This window comes from Oryx dammah, unplaced genomic scaffold, assembly GCF_014754425.2.
Source record: "Oryx dammah isolate SB20612 unplaced genomic scaffold, SCBI_Odam_1.1 HiC_scaffold_17, whole genome shotgun sequence".
Classification (NCBI taxonomy): domain Eukaryota; kingdom Metazoa; phylum Chordata; class Mammalia; order Artiodactyla; family Bovidae; genus Oryx; species Oryx dammah.
The window spans coordinates 27,264,770-27,281,480 of NW_024070201.1; the positions used below are offsets into that span (position 1 = coordinate 27,264,770).

Genomic DNA, 16,711 nt, shown 5'->3' on the forward strand with positions numbered 1-16,711 from the left:
GTGAGCACGAGGCCATCAGAGCCACGGACTCCGGGCTTCTGCCTTGGGGGCCGGAGCGGCGGGAGCATCCTCCAGAAGTGGACGTTGCCCCGGCCGTGCAGGAGGCCTCTCATCTCCTGCCAGGCGGCAGCCCCCTCAGGCAGGGGCTGGTCGAGCTGAGTTCCAGCAGAGGGCTTGTGGCAGAGCCAGGCAAGATGCAGCTTCTCGACCAGGTAGGCTTCTCAGAGAGCACCACGGCCTTCAGGCCCACTGAACTTGGCAGGGAGGGAGCAGGCTGTGCTGACAGTCTTAACCCAGCCATCAGGTCAGCTTTCCTGGTGCCTGTCCTTCCTCGGTGACCAGGGAGCCCTTAGCCACCTGGGATGGCCATCTTGTGGGATGACATGCATTTCCTGTTTCTTCTACCCCATCACCTACAAGATGGGGGTGGAGGGTGTCTGGACTTCACGTCCCTTGATCTGACCATAATTCACGGGTGCTTTACATGCTCTGAAGGTGATCTGTTTTGAGGGTGAGTAAGGTGGCACAGATCACAGTGTTCATGCAAGATGTAGGTACTGTTCCAGGATTTGGGAAATCTTCCCCATCAGCTGATAGTATAGAGAGGTCCTCCCCAGTAGACACCCTGCCCCCAGCCTCGGAACTTAGTCCCTTCTCGGAATCACACAGAATTAGTGAGTTACAGTGCCTAGGGTCACAGAGACCCAGACATGAAGTGACTTAGCACAGAGAGTTAATACTGTCCTATGATGTGCTCACTTGCTCAGTTGTGTCCAACTCTCGACGATCCCATGGGCTGTAGCCCACCAGACTCTTCTGTCCGTGGAATTTTCCCAGCAAGAATACTGGAGTGGGTTGCCATTCCCTACTCCTGACCCAGGAATCGAACTTGAGCTTCTCACGTCTCCTGACTGACATGCAGGTTCTTTACCACTAGCGCCACCTGAGAGGAGAGGCTGAAGCCCGGACTCTCTCCTGCTCAGTGGCTGCTGCTGCTGCTTCCTTCCCAGGGTTTCCAGAACCATGTGAATAGCCTGTGTCAGATTTGCACAGACCACTTCCTCCCCTAGTGGGATCTACCAAAGAGTGGGCTTGCCCTGTCATTCGGGGCCCTTTGTCCCTTTAAAGAGTCACCACCTTCTTCATTCAGAAGTCAAATAGGATCACAGACCATGGGGTTTATCTGCATTTCCCTGGCTTCTTTTGCTATTGCCCAGCTGTGGCTTTACTCAGTTGTTACCTCAGTTCCTAATTGCTGACATGCCTGGGTTCTCCGTTAGCTCTAATAACCCCTGTAGCACTATAAACATCAGATAAGCTGCAGATTATCCTGCAAAGTTTTAATTAGCCCAATGGTGGCAAGTTTATCCGCTCTGAAGGACAATGCCACGCACAGCTCTTAGCCAAAGTTAATGGCCATCTATAGAAGCTGATCAGCTAGGAGCCAGGGATGTATAATTTCCCTACTAACTGCTGATGTGGTAAAGGCCTGGGAGAACAAAGCCCTCACGGGCATGTCTCCCTCTCTCAGGCCCCCAGCACGTTAGCAAATTAGCCATGTCAGGAGTCTGTAATTTTCCATAAATACAATGTGGGAAGAATTTTGCTCACTGATCTGCTGGGTGGGCTGGGCGGCTGGGAGGTGCCAGTCAGGTTTCCACACAGTGCACCACAGAGCAGCTCTCCTGGGCTCCTTTTCTGCCACAGCCAGGAGGCAGTGTGAGATACTGGCTTAGACACTGCCCTGCTTCTTATATCTACTCCTGTGGTTGCTGGCCCCGCGATTTGGGGCAGGCAGAGGTCTTGACCTCACCAATCTCCATTTGCTCTTGTGGGGACCGGGCCTCAGATGGTTTTGAGAGTGGAATGAGACAGGTGCTTTTACCCAGGAGCTCAGGGCTCAGGCAGTGTTGGCCAGTTTTATTATTTTCAGCTCCTTTTCTGCCTCAAGAAGATACCCTGGAACAGGCTAGATGACTGGGAATCTCTTTGGGTTGGCCAAAAAGTTGGGGTTTTTCCATAAAATGATACAGAAAACCCCAAACGAACTTTTAGCCAACCCATTACAAAGATTTTGGGGGTGGGGGTGGCGGTGGGCGGTCTCATGTCGCCTTTCAGCTGGAAGTCTAATGCCCTTTCTGGGCAGAAACAGGCTATGTTTGGGACCCACCCAATGGTCTGGCCTCAGGCCCGGCCGCAGGTAAGAAGATAGGCCACCAGAACGTCTCATCTTGACCCCCTCAGGTTCCTCTTTCTCTCTTCAGCCACTGTGGGATTAGAGAGGAATGGAATTTTTGTTTTATACACATTTTAAGTTTAAGAAATGGATTTTGAGGAGCTCATTGTAAACCGTAACCAAAATGCTCTCCTGCCTCAGTTTCTAAGCCCAGACCATTGTCATACTAATCTGTCATGATAGCAATTCCATAGCACTGGGGTAGCCCGGCCACACACGTGCGCTGGGGTAGCCCGGGCCGCGCACACATGCTCTGGGGGAACCTGGACTGCGCACACGTGCGCTGGGGTAGCCCGGGCCGCGTACACGTGCGCTGGGGTAGCCCGGGCCGCGTACACGTGCGCTGGGGTAGCCGGGCCACGCCATGCACACATGCTTGTTACATTCAGTATCTCATTTGAAGTTCTCAGCAGACCTTAAGTAGCATGCACATATCATCTGTGACTTGCAGATGAGTAAACTGAGAATCCAGGATTCTGTGAGTGGCCCAAGTCTCACAAATTCTGCCATCCTCTGGTGTCTCTTCCTAGTCCTCACCGGTGTGAAGCCTGCCATCCCGAGAATAGGATAGAGGAGCGGCTGCTGTAGTCCTCTGGCTGATCTCTCTCCAGCCCCTTTGCTCCTCAGTGGGGAGCAGAAAGAGTTCTTCTGTTTCTCACATGTTTTTTTTTTTTTTTTTTTTCCTTTTTTTGGCCACGCAGTGTGGCATGTGGGACCTTAGTTTCCTGAGCAGGAACTGAACCCATGCCCCCTGCAGTAGAAGCATGGGGCCCTAACCACGGGACCGCCAGGGAATTACCCTCATGAGTGTTTTTCAGAGTGAATATTTATTTTAATCAAAGTAATACATGCCCATATTAAACAATGCAAGACAAGCCAAAAGGTGCAAAACAAAATATAGTAGTTCTCCGGTGTGGGTACCCCTCCCACCTCCACCACGGCAATGCCTTTATCCTGGTGTCCGCGTCCATATTTGTAAATAACATGCTTAGGCTGCTTTTTCTTGATTTGTCTGTTTTCAGCTTTATGTATTGAGTCTTCTCATGCTGGGAGATGAGGCTTTTGTCTCTGCTCCCCACCCCCTCCCCGGCTTCCTCTGTGGCTTCGGAAGGGAGAGCAGGGCCCTGTTCTGCTTCTCGAGACGTGGAAGAGCTGCTTGCTGGGAGATAGCAGCAGAGTTACGAGAATCTGGAAACCAGCCCGTGATTCTCACATGGTTGGCACAATGCTGACTTCTGGATGTTGTGTTTCATTAACAGCCTCTGAACGGAGGTGGTTTAAATTTGAGCGGGCATGATTTAGATGTTTTATTTTTACATCCATCTCCACACTCTTAGAGCCCTGTGGTTGCTTGGGTTTCTAACAGGATGTTTTCTGTTGCCCAGGCCCTGGGCTCCTCGTTAGCCCCCGTCCACGTTCCTCTTGGGGGCCTGGCCCCGTTAAGGGGCCTGGTGGATGCCCCGGCCTCTGCTCTTCATGGACCTCAGAGTGTGACCCTGGGAAGCTCGGTGGAGTCCGGTCAGCTCGGAGAACTCTTGCTGGTAAATGCCTTTTTTCTGTGTACAGTGTAGTTGGTTACCGTGGGGCCTCCGTGTTCTTTGCTAGGAGCCATGGCCCATCGAGAAATAGAGGGCACAGGCTGAGTCCTCAACACTCATATGGTGTGGAAGAAGGTGAGTCACACCTGGGTGATGCTGAACGTGGGTGCGCCATGGAGGATGGTCAGAGAGGCTCAGGGCTCATTTCCCAGTCCCTGCGGCCAGGGCAGTAGGAGCTGCACAGGGAGGGACCAGTGTGAGCTGGAGCTGCTGGGTCAGCTTCTTAGACATGGTGGCCTCGCTCTAGGCGCCATCTTGCAGACGTGAAAGCATGCTGAGGGTCTTCCCACTAAGTGCCCTGACTTTCCTTCTTTTTGGAGCCGTCACAGGGTCTCAAGCCTTCTGCTTATACAAAAGGTCTCCTGGGCTCCATCCATGAGGACAAGAACGCTCTCAGCCTCTTGGCTTTAGGTGAGGAGACCAACGAGGAGGATGAGGCAGAGAGTGACAACCAGGTAAGAACGAATCCTTTTCTTGGCCTGAAAATCCTCTGGGCTGTTAAAAAAACAAATTTTTTTTTTTTTTTAAATTGTGGTCAAATATATACGCTGTGAAAGTTACCATTTTAACCACTTTTAAGTGTACAGTTCAGTGGCCTTAACTACCCTCACAGTGTTAGACAGTCTTCATCACCATCTGTCTCCAAAGCTTGTTCATAATCCCAGAGACGCTCTGTACCCCCCAGTCGCTGATCTACTCTCTGTCTCTGTGAATTTGCTTGTTCTACGTATTTCATATACTTGGAATCATACTGTCTTTGTCCTCTTGTGTGTCTGTCTGCTTCCATATAGCATAGTGTTTTGTAGCATGTGTGACTGGATAGTATTTTGTTGTATGAAATTACCACATTCCATTCAGCCGTTCATCTGTTGGTGGGTGCTTGAGCTGTTTTAACCTTCTGGTTTAACCTCTGTGCTACTTTGAAAATCAGTGAAAGCGGTTTTCCAGCCCACAGCTTCATTGTTTGCCCAGCCTGTATCCCTGCTGGGTCTGACCCAGGAAGTGGAGCTCTTGGACCTGTGAGGAGCTTCTGGTCCTGCACCCAGGGCTGACCAGTTTCCTTGCCATCCTTTTCATTTTCAGAGTGTCCGCAGCTCAAGTGAGCTTCTTAGGAATCTGCACCTGGACATCGGGGCGCTGGGGGGTGACTTTGAGTATGAGGTAAGAGCCTGAAGCACCTGCAGACAGACATCTCAGCCTGGCAGGCTCCCCCCTTCCTTCCTAAGCCTTTCTTCTCAGGGAGACATATTTGGAAAGAGAACTCTTTAGTCCCGGTCCTGTCCAGATGGGGTTCCTGGGGTTGGGGGAAGTACAAGTGGGGAAAGGAATTCATCCATTTACTCATTTATCAAAGAACCACCACTTATCAGCTCTTTCTATGTGAGGCATTCACTCTCAGCTGTACAAACTTCAGTTAGCTGCGATTCCCGCCCTCGAATAGTTTATAGTCTCATAAAAGACCCGTATAACCAGAACACAAGAGTAGAATGCAGGGAGTCCATCCGGGCAGTAAACCGCAGTGCTGTCGGGGGGCAGAATTTGGGGCTGTCCCTTCTGTTTGGAAAGGCTTTAGTGAGAATCTGACACCTGAGGTAAGCCAGGAAGATGGTAGCATGGCTGGGTGCGCAGAGGCGAGCGGTGAGGAGAGAGCCTGCTGCAGGGCACTGAATGGGCAGAGGCAGGAGGGGAGGACGAGGGCCATTCTTTCACCTGAAGCTTGGGCACACGTGGCGGAGGATCGGGAGGTGGGGCTGTGGAGGTGGATTGGGCTGGGTCATGGAAGGCCTGAGTGCCGGGTGAGAAGCTGGGACTGAATTACACAGGCATTGGGAGCCATCGGAGGGTGTGAATGGAAGTGTAATGCCATCTGGGTTCATTCTTTTTTTTTTTTTTTAATTAAAAAATTTTTTTATTTGGCTGTGTTGGATCTTGGTTGTAGCACTCAGGATCTTCAGACTTCATTGTGGTATATGGGCTCTTTAGTTTCAGTGTGGGATATAGTTCCCAACCAGGGATCAAACCTGGGCTCCCTGAATTGGGAGTGCGGAGTCTTAGCCACTGGACTGCCAGAGAAGTCCCGCCATCCGGATTCTTAATGTCCATTGAGTGCTGGCTGTGGGGCAGCCGTGTGCTGGACTCTGTGGGCGACCCGAACACTGGTAGGATGTGGTCCAGGGTGGCCTCCAGGAGTGTGCGGTCAGAGAGGAAGGTTGCTGGGTACTCTGGTGAGCCCTCAGTATATGCTGAATAAATGAATATTTAGGAAGTTTTCAAGCAGGGGAAGGTGTGTAAAGAGCTCTAGCACAGCTACGCTGTTCAGAATTAATTTATTTGGTTGCACCAGGTCCTGTTGTGGCACAGGGAATCTTTTAGTTGAGGCATGTGGAATCTAGTTCCCTGACCAGAGATTGAACAGGGGCCCCTGCACTAGGAGAGCAGAGGCTTAGCCACCAGACCACCAGGGAAGTCCTTAGAGGGGAGAGAAATTACTGCTGAGAGATCAGGGAGAACTTGGAAGAGACGACATTTGACCTGGATCTTGAAGAGAAATAGTTAAGTTTTAGACGTGGGAGTGGAAGGGATGTTTTAGGCAAGTGAACAGCTTGGACAAAGACACAGGCCTGGGAACCACAGGATGTGGATGGGAAGAGCTTCCAGACTGTGCCCCCAGCAGTTGTGTTGGTTCTCATCTCTTTCCCCAGTCTGGCCTCCACTCCCACCAGAATGTTCTTTAAAATGAACAGACAAAACCTAAAACTCATCATGTCATTGTAATAGCTAAAGCCTCCAATGCATTTTTTTACTGAAAAAGGCACATTGCCTACTATTTGTTCTTGGCCTAGTGTCTAATTTAGTAATTTTTTGACAACTAAGCTTTCTCTAAAGGTCTGTCTAGTCAAGGCTATGGTTTTTCCAGTGGTCACATATGGATGTGAGAGTCGGACTGTAAAGAAAGCTGAGCGCCGAAGAATTGATGGTTTTGAACTGTGATGTTTGAGAAGACTCTTGAGAGTCCCCTGGACTGCGGGGAGATCCAGCCAGCCCATCCTAAAGGAGATCAGTCCTGGGTGTTCATTGGAAGGACTGATGCAAAAGCTGAAACTCCAATACTTTGGCCACCTCATGTGAAGAGTTGACTCATTAGAAAAGACCCTGACGCTGGGAGGGATTGGGGGCAGGAGGAGAAGGGGATGACCGAGGATGAGGTGGCTGGATGGCATCACCGACTTGATGGACATGAGCTTGAGTGAACTCCAGGAGTTGGTGATGGACAGGGAGGCCTGGCGTGCTGTGATTCATGGAGTCGCAGAGTTGGACACGACTGAGTGACTGAACTGAACTGAACTGAAGGGTGCCCAAAGTATTCAAACAACCAATACATCATGAAGTCAGCAACTCAGATTTCCCCAAACATTGAAATATTGATTGCCAGGTCAGTTAAACTTTCCATAAAGTAGAAAATTCTCTTAGACCTTAAACACTTTCAAATGAAGAGATCACTCACATTTATTAGAATGGTCATAAAACTGGCCAATGAAACAATAGTGTGTGTATCATGGATTTCACTGTTTCCTTATTATCTTTTAGTATTATATCCTTATCATCCCTTTTCACGCCCTTACTGTTTCTGACTTTTGCTTTGTGGTCTTCAGCTCTCCTTGAGAGCCAGGGGAAGGTCTCAAGCTGGCTGAGGTTGAGGATGCTCACTGACCCCTGAGGTGTTGTTTAGCCGCTCAGTTGTGCTCGACTCTTTGCCCCCATAGACTGCAGCATGTCAGGCTTCACTGTCCTTCACCATCTTCTGGAGGTTGCTCAAACTCATGTCTTGAGATGTAGGTGGGCTTTTTCAGCTGACCCCACTCTAGCCGTTAGGTGGGTCCCATTTTATAGTTAGGCTGTCTGGCTTCATTTTTTAAGGATACTTTTGGCTGTGCTGAGTCCTCGTTGCAGGGTGCAGGGGTTTTTCTAGTTGTGGCATGCAGGCTTATAGTTGCCCCACAACATGTGGGATCTTAGTTCCCCAACCAGGGTTCGAACCCATGTCCCTTGCGTTGGAAGGCGGATTCTTAACTATTGGACCACCTGGGGAGTCCCCGAGCTGTCTCTGTTGCCTCCGAAACTGTCTCTGTTTTGGGCTCCGCTCAATCATGCATGCTTTGATTATGACTTTGACGCTTTCTGCCACGTGTGACACTTGTTTCTGAGTGTCATCAACCTAATTTGGGTGTACTTTGAAACTCTTCCTTTCAAGTGGGGCATGGTCTGTTGGCATTAAATCCATAGCCTTCTGTCTCTTTGATGCTTTTGAAATGATAACTTTTTTTGTTCTCATCTGCCATTAAGATGTTACGATGCTGTTGGAAGCAGCAGGTCAGGTTCTGAGCCTGGAAGGATGACCATGAGTAGGAATACAGTGTCAGGAGGACTCACTGGCTTTTGGAGAAAGGGCAGTCTCCCCGAGACCGAGCAAATCGAGAGTAAAGATTCTGGCCTATTCATGCCTGTGTGTCCTTCACCTGGCTTGTTGTGGCACTTAGGAAGTACATGGGTGTATTTTGCTGAGCAGTTGAGAGGATGAAGGGCTTCCCTGGTAGCTGAGCTGGTGAAGAATCCACTGCAATGCAGGAGACCCCAGTTTGATTCCGGGGTTGGGAAGATCCACTGGAGAAGGGATAGGCTACCCACTCCAGTATTCTTGGGCTTCCCTGGTGGCTCAGATGGTAAAGAATCCACCTGCAATGCAGGAGACTTGGGTTTGATCCCTGGGTTAGGAAGATCCCCTGAAGAAGGAAACGGCTACCCACTCCAATATTCTGGCTTGGAGAATTCCATGGACAGAGGAGCCTTGTAGCTAAGTCCATGGGGTCGCGAAGAGTCAGACACAACTGAGTGACTTTCACTTTCTCTTGAGAGGATGAATAGGTGAGTGAGTGAGCCATGCTGGGACCAGAGGATATGCTGGCAGGTCTCACTGTGCTTCTTTCTTCCCTGGGTTTTCCCAGGTCCTGGCTAGAGTGGATACTTGGTCCCTGCTTCAGCTGGTGAATTGAAAATCCCCACATGGACCAGTGATAATGTACTATGACTTGGCAGAGTTAATTTTTACTTTATCATATAAATGTCAACAAAAAAAGGGATTTTCTTCTTTGACATGTCCTGGATTTTCAGACGCTTCCCTTCTGATCTTTATGTGCTTCTTTGAAGGAGTGGGAGTTTTTAAGTGCATTTTTTTTAATAACCTCTTTAATATAAATAGGCAACTCAGTGTGATGGGGGGAAAATGTCTGGAGTGGGAGGTGTTACATACACTCTCCACCTGTCTCTGGTGTCCCAGCAGATTTCGTTCTTTTTGCCACATGGAGTGTTGGAATCCTGTGTTCTAGCCTCAGGCAGGAATTGGGGCTTTTCGTGGTGGGGAAAGTTCGTGCTGGGGATGAATGGGAGTTTCAGGACAGACAAAGCTGTCTCTGATTGCCATACCCTTTAAAATGGCTTTTGTCCCAGTTTATTGGTAGGGCTCAGACAGTAAAGAATCTGCCTGCAGTGCAGGAGACCCAGGTTTGATCCCTAGGTCAGGAGAATGAAATGGCAACCCACTCCAGTATTCTTACCTGGAGAATCCCATGGACAGAGGAGCTGGGCAGGCTACGCTCCATGGGGTTGCAGAGAGTCGGACACGACTTGGTGGCTGAACAGCCGTAGCGTAGACCGTGGGTCATCTGAGCTGCCTGCCTCTTACCGCTCTCGGGCATCTCAGGCTGCCCGAGATGGAGATCTTATCCTATGGTTTGTTCTACCCTGTCTCGCTGTGAACAGTCACTTTGCTCATGATTCCATGAGAGGGCAGTAGGGTGGCGAGAATGCCTCTCTCTCTCCATCCCCCTCCTCTCCTGCCTTCAGCTTAAACCCATTTCTAGTCTATTACAGAATCAAAAGCGCTAGGTTCCTGGAACAGACGCTAAGAATGGAAGGGAGTGAAAGAGGGGAGGCTGAAGGGTAGGCGAGCAGGCAGCAGGTGGCCTTGTGGAGCTGGTGAAAAGCCCATCAGCAGATCAAAGGGGAGGGAGGGAGCTTCGCTTAGAAATAACAGGATGATGTCAGTGTGATTGGAAAGCGCTAACCACACCACCGGGGAGCAGTGCAAAGAGCTGAGACGGACTGGGTGGGAATGAGACGTGGGAAAGAAACCAGACTGACATTTGGCTTGGTGGGGGTCTCCCCAGCATGGGATCAGTGCAAGGACGTGGTGTTCAGCTTCCCCATTCCCCACCCCTGAGCCCCCGTTTAGATTGTAGGGCCCCTGCCTTTGTGTTCTGGGCTGCAGGAGGGGGACTGCGGTGTGGGAGACCTCAGAGCTTTTGGAGGGGTACGTTCAATATTCATGAACCAATTCTTACAGGCACTCTCCTGCATCCTCCCTCACCCCCCTTCATGCAGATGGCAAGATCTTTTTGGAATAAACAGAAGGAATGTGCCTTGAGACACTCAAGGACCAGGGGCTGTGACAGGAGGAGACAGAAGGAGCGGGAGCATGGTTGAACTGGGAGTAGGGCCGCGCTGGGGGTGTGTCCGCGTTCTCACCCATAGGACGCTGGTGCAGGGGCCCATGTGCAGCGTCCTGGGCGTGCGTCCTGGGCAGGGCCTCAGGCCGTGGGCCCCAAGGTGGGGTGAGGAGCAGGGGTGGAGAGGAGCATGGAGGCGGCTGGGTTTTCCAGACACTCAGCTCCTGTTCATCCATTTGTGGATAATCCACAACAGATGCCTCTGCCTCTACCATCTTCCCCCACAAGATGTCCCTCCGCCCGCCCTGTCACTGCAGTTAGTTGACATGGGCACGGGGGATGCAAGTTCATTTATTTTAATGTTAGCCATGTTTTAATATTTTACTATTTAGACAGACAGAACAGGTTCAGCTCTGTCATGAAACGCTCTTCTTTTGAAGGCTTGAGAGTGGCATAGCCTGGGCCTGACATTCTTGCCGTCTGGCCGTATTCTCTCATCTGTAAGAATGGGAATCTCCACGTGGATCTGGTGTCCTCTGGTTTTTGATAGCGTACTTGTTTTTCCATCATTGTGAATATCCATAGTTGACTTTTGTTTGGCTATTTTCCATCTCATAACCACCGTGACAAATATAATCTGACCTCTGTATAGCTTTGTAAAGTAGATACCACTTTACAGAGTAGGAATTCCTCTTTCTGTGTTGACGCACTTAATCATTTTTAAAAATTGTGTCCCAAACACTGACTGAGCAGTTTGTATGTGCCAGAAGGCACTGCGGATATTAGGAAGCTGATGTGTTGGGGGCCACAGGCAAGGAAGTCAGCCGTTATAGTACAGTAGCGGTTGTGCAAAAGGGTGGGGCAGGCTGAATTCAGGAAGGCTTCCTGGAAGAGGTGATGCTGTCAGGACCAGTGGGAGCTTGTCAGGGTAGATTCTGTGTGTATGTTAAGGATACGCACGGCAGAGCAGGGAAATAGCGTGATGTTTGTTTGCAGGCAGGATGTGTGTGGCTGGAGATGACCTCAGAGGAGCAGGCAGGGCTGGGTGAGAAGGGCTGTGAGCCATGCGAGGAGACGTGAACTTGTGGTCCGATACCCTCTCTGTCCTCCAATCAGAGGTCTATTGCCTGTCTTTCATCAGGAGATGAGCATGGCCAGGGAGGATTGGTCCTGCTCGCTGGGCCAGACACCTTTCACTCCCCCCAAGACACCCCCACATTCTTCTCCTCCATAAGATTTTTCATTAATTTTTGTTGGATTATAGTTGCTTTATAATGTTGTGTTTGTTTCCGCCGGACGGCAAACTGAATCGGCTCTGTGTTTACATGGACTCCCTCCCTTGGATTTGCCTCCCTCCCTTGGATTTGCCTCCCATTTAGGCCACTGCGGAGCACTGAGCTGTGCTGTGCAGCACGCCACTGTTCCCTGTGCTGTGCAGTGGGTTCTCATTAGTTACTGCTGTTTACATAGTATCAATAGAGTATATATGTCAGTCCCAATCCCCACTCCCTGCTTGGTATCCATACGTTTGTCCTCTGTGTCTGTCTCTCTCTCTGCTTTGCAAAGAAGACTACCTATACGCTTTTTCTAGATTATACATAAATGCATTAATATACACTATTTGTTTCTCTCTTTCTGACTGACTTCACTCTGTGTGGCAGTCTCTGGGTCCATCCGCGTCTCTGCATATGGCGCAGTTTCATTCCTTTTATGGCTGAGTAATAGAGAGTCCATAATACACACGTGCCACATTTTTTTACCCACATCCTCCGTGAGCCCCTGCCCAGTCACCGCGTGCTGGCCACTGCTGAGAGCTGGCCGCTGTGGGGACACCGAGGTGAGGAGGCCTGGCCTTGCCCTGCAGATGCCTCTCAAAGAGGAGGGAGGAGCCGACTGTGCAGACTTCCTCCACGCTGCAGTTGGGGTGTCGGGAGGGCGGGCAGCACTGGAGGGCACCGTGCTTTGGTGCGGCCAGGGCATGAGGGAAGCCCACCCCTTCTCTGTTCAGCCTCCGCTTCCCTCCCTGGGTGCAGGCTGGGGGCTGAAGACAGCAGCAGCACCGTGTCCCGTGCCCTCTGCTTCCAGCAGTCAAGGCTCATAGCCAGGGCCACCAGGGATGTTCCACTTTTCTTCAGACCCAGCTGAATTCCTTGAGGGCGGGATAGGTCTTCATATTTGGGTCCCCATGGCAGGGTTGAGGAGGTGCCCAGGGAATGAGCCCCAGAGCAGGGCCATTCTGCCTGATGACTGCGGGACTCTCCACAGGCTGGAGACCCTCTCAGACCTGGGCTGTGGCCCGAGGCTCTCCTCCTCTGGCCCCCTGCTTCCCTCTCTCCCGCCACAGATCTCAGACCTGTGTTGCCAGGCCTCTCCCCACCTTCCGTGTCCTCTATGGGCATTTCCCCCTGTCAGTCTCCTACACACCTCACCCAATCTGGCACCTCTTGCCCAGAGGACTCACTTGAGAGTCCTTCAGCAGAGGAGCCTGGCTCCCGGGCTGCTTGTGTAGCCTCCTGGTGGCAGGTGGGGGGGTGGTGCTTTAGGGAGAGAGCTACCCTCATTGCTATGGAGAAGGGGCACCCTCTCGATATTTCTTCCCTGCTACCTTTTAAAAATGAAAAACAGAAGCTCTGGACTTTTCTCTCATGCGGTTCTCTGTTATCATTATCAGAAACAAGTATTGACTTCTGAGCCTGTAATCTTATGGTTTGGCCAGTGGGACTAGAATGAGACAGATTTATTACTTGAGGATGTGATGGGTGGTCACAGAGTTGGGCACAAGCCCTCCAGTGGAGGGGCGTCAGGTTGGGTGTATCCAGGTTCACATGGAAGTTCAGAGTCAGTGGATCTGGGCTGGAGCCAGGAGTCTGTTTTTAAAAGCTTTTGAGGTATGGGATAACCACTGGTTTCAGAACTGCAGGCCTCAGGGAACAATGGCAGTTCTGTTTTATCAAGTCTCCAAACTCCTTGCATTAATTCCTCACATCTTCCCTTCTGACGCTGTTGGCTGCTCCTTAGGAATCTCCAAGAGCAAGCCAGCCAGAGGAGAAGGACGTTTCTCTTGATTCCGATGCTGCCGGCCCCCTTACTTCTGGCAAGCCCTTCAGCCAAGGTGCAGACAGCAGCCTGAGCAGTGCTGACGGCAAAGAGCAACAGCGAAGAGAGGCAAGTTGGCTCCCAGAAAAAGGAAAGAATGAGAAGAATGATCCTGGGACGTCCAGAAGTGTGATGGACCCCGGAGGTGATCAGCCTGCCAATACCACTAAAAAAGAGGCACCAGAGAACCCGGTGGACGCAGGAGAGGAGGTTTCCAGGAAGGAAGAGGCAGCAGAGGAGCCAAAGGAGGAGGCCTCTGTCCTGAAAGAGAGCAGATCAGAGGCGAGTGAAGTAAGTCGCTCGGTCCCGCGGGCAGTTGCTGGCTCCAGCCCTCTCTGCTCTCTTGAGCCCAGAGCACATTTCTCTCTTTTCATCTTTATTACTGAGTCAGAAGCTTCATTTGCAGACCCTGCAATGGGCTGTCAACATCAGCCAGAACCCTTAATTGTGACAAATATGCCCAGACCCAGCAGGCAGTAAAATCCTGAATGAAACTCCATACCTGCTGGCACTAGAAATTCAGAGCAGACATTTGCTTTTCCACGGGCACCCTCCTGGGATATTCATGCTCTTTTGGGCTCCCACTTACTTCCTCTTGCCATTTCCCACCTCCCCCTCCTACTTCTTGACATCAGTTTTGAGTTATTCCTGGTTGCATCTTATGTCCCTATAAAGAGAGGAGGCATTGAGGGAGGTGCAGGGGGAGGGGCACATTTGGGCGTGTCCTGCCCCAGCACTGGTCAGTCAGGTTACAGGAAGTCTTGCTTGGCAAGATGAGGCCCGTGACCCAGATGGACAGACATAGGAGCCAGGGGCGAGAGCATTTGGTGTCTTCATTTTCCAACCCTCAGTCCTGCTCCTCCTCCAGGGGGATGGTGAGGGAGTTCATTAAAGAGCTTTTCACTGCTTTCTGGAAAAGATGCTCTCGTCATGTTTTTCTAGGAGAGCATCAAACTTCTCCACCGCTGACTTTCTAACCACCTCCCACTCTGCTTCACTTGGCTGTCCCTCCACGTGTAGAGTGTTGCCCCCAGCCTGAATGGGCTGGGGGCTGGGAATGGGAGGGTCCACAGGCCTCTTTCAGGTTTTCCAGAGGAGGTGGATTTCGATTTGGGTTCAGCCCTGTGTGGGCGCTGTGGAGGCTGATAACGACCCTCTGTCTTCTGCTCTGGGGACTTCTCTGTGTCTGTCTCCCCAGGAGTCGGAGGTCAGTGAACCTGGGAAGCAACTACAGCTCTCAGACTCTGCTGCTTCTGACCCCAAGTCCTTCCTTGGCTTGGTGAGTCTGAGTCTGAGATGGGAGTTGAGGGGGTGGGGCGGTGGGCAGCAGAGTAGTGATAAAAACCTTGGATATGCGAGTTACTGTGGTTAAATAATTTGCCGAGCATCTCACAGCTTGTAAGTGGGGAAGTTAGGATTCAAAACTTGGGTCTTGTCTAACTCCATTTCCTCAGCTCGCCCTACCAAGGATAACACTACCTACTTTTTAGGTTTGTTGTGAGAAGGAGGTGGGGTAAAGCGTATATACATTATTAGCATATGAATATTAAGCAAGCATAGTTGTTATTACTACTACTGCTGCATGAACTGCCTGTGAGATCATATGAGATCATGGCCTCTGGGCTCTTAACAAGAGCATTGTATGAATGTAGGAGATTAGAGACTGTGTGTGTATGTGTTTATGGGATCACTGAACTGTGGCAAGGAAGGACCAGTCCTTAGGCTCTGACCAAGAAGTGTGTTGTAGTGTGGTCATTTCCAAAGTGAAGACTCCTCTGGAATGCCATTATCCATGATGTCTTTGTTCCAGCCCTTCCACCTTCCACTGAGCCTCCCGAATCCTGGCTTCACTTGCCGGGTTTGTATCTAAGGGGAGTAGTCTGGGGTGCTTTTTGGCAGAGCATTTCTTCCAGAAATCATGCTCCATCTGTTTGGAGGAGGCAGATCAAAGGGAAGGGATTAGTGGGAGAGGGTCAGGGATGAGCAGTAGTGATACGAGGGGGTGCAGAGGAATTAGGAGGCTGTGTGCGCTCAAGCCCCTCGCTGAGCCATGGGCTTAAGGAGCCAGATGGCAGCTGCATTGAGTGGAGTAGAACTCACGCTGAAAGGAAAATGTCATCCACAAAGAAAACCCACAAGCCAGGAAGGGGAGGCAAAGTCACTGTTGGCGGAAACCATCATGAAGAGTCACCGTGCCACAGAGCGCTCTGAAGCAAGGGCCCTGGCCCTTCTCGGGGAGTTGCCCTGTGGAGAAGTGTGTCCGCCAGCATTTTTCTGCTTTACGGGAGTGGGTGGAGGAGGCCACGGCCAGCAGGACCAGACCTTGGCTGGGCGTCCCGCCATTCATCAGGGCTGACGACAGAACTGTCCCTGTTAGCGTGCTGTCGGGTAGCAATCCATCACCTAGCCCAGAGGGGCTCCTGAGTTCGGAGGGGGAGGGGTCCTGGCTCTGCGGCAGCCAGAGGGCAGCGGGGAGCTGGCACCTGCGTGGGCCCTTGCCGCCCATCCCAAAGAGAAGCCAGTGGAGAAAGTGGTGCTGATCCATCCCCATTGTCCAGAGGGGCACCTGTATGGGAAGGGGAAAGAACCCGCTGGGAGGGGCCTGGCAAGCCCTGTTTCCTACCTGCCCGTGGATCTTCCGGGCACTTAGGCCTCCTGTCGGGTGCCAGGAGGGAGAGACAGCTGGAAAGTGACAAGCTTTGCAGCACATGTCAGGCAAAGAGCTTGGGCTCTGGAGTCGGCCCAGGACACATCTGACCCCCAGCCCTGCTGCTTAACAGATGCGTGACCTTGGGCAAGTTACATGGGCTCTCAAATGGCTTCCTACTCTGTGAGATAAAAATAAGAGGACAGTCTCATTGGATTACTTTCTTCCCCTGTAATTTAATTATGAAAATTTTCAACCGTATGGAAAAATTAAAAGAATTTTACAGCGAATACCTACATACTTACCCCCTAGAGTCTGCAGTGAGCAATATACCGTAGTTGCTTTACCACATACCTTTCCATCCAGTCGCAGAGTTATTTTGAAGGAAAGCGAAAGTGTTAGTCACTCTGTCATCTCCTACTCTTTGTGACTCCATGGGCTGTAGCCCCGCCAGGCTCCTCTGTCCATAAGATTCTCCAGGCAAGAATGCTGGAATGGGTTGTCATTTTCTACTCCAGGGGATCTTCCTGACCCACGGATCAAACCCGGGTCTCCTGCACTGTAGGCAGATTCTTTACTGCCTGAGCCACCAGGGAAGCCCAGTGTTATTTTAAAGATGAGGTTAGTGAGT

General features: G+C 51.1%; 1 protein-coding gene across 10 annotated transcripts in view; it reads left to right on the forward strand.

Annotated features, from left to right (window-relative positions):
* The window catches only part of CEP164 (centrosomal protein 164), a 70,795-nt gene that overhangs the window by 26,406 nt on the left and 27,678 nt on the right, over nucleotides 1–16,711 (forward strand). For 8 of the 10 annotated variants that reach the window (XM_040258051.1, XM_040258057.1, XM_040258056.1 and 5 more), the window contains 5 exons: nucleotides 3,622–3,777; nucleotides 4,155–4,289; nucleotides 4,918–4,995; nucleotides 13,356–13,724; nucleotides 14,632–14,712. In XM_040258051.1, coding sequence (XP_040113985.1) covers nucleotides 3,622–3,777; nucleotides 4,155–4,289; nucleotides 4,918–4,995; nucleotides 13,356–13,724; nucleotides 14,632–14,712 — 819 coding nt within the window. The remainder of the gene's footprint in view (nucleotides 1–3,621; nucleotides 3,778–4,154; nucleotides 4,290–4,917; nucleotides 4,996–13,355; nucleotides 13,725–14,631; nucleotides 14,713–16,711) is intronic. The other 2 variants (XM_040258055.1, XM_040258060.1) reach the window with 2 other exon arrangements.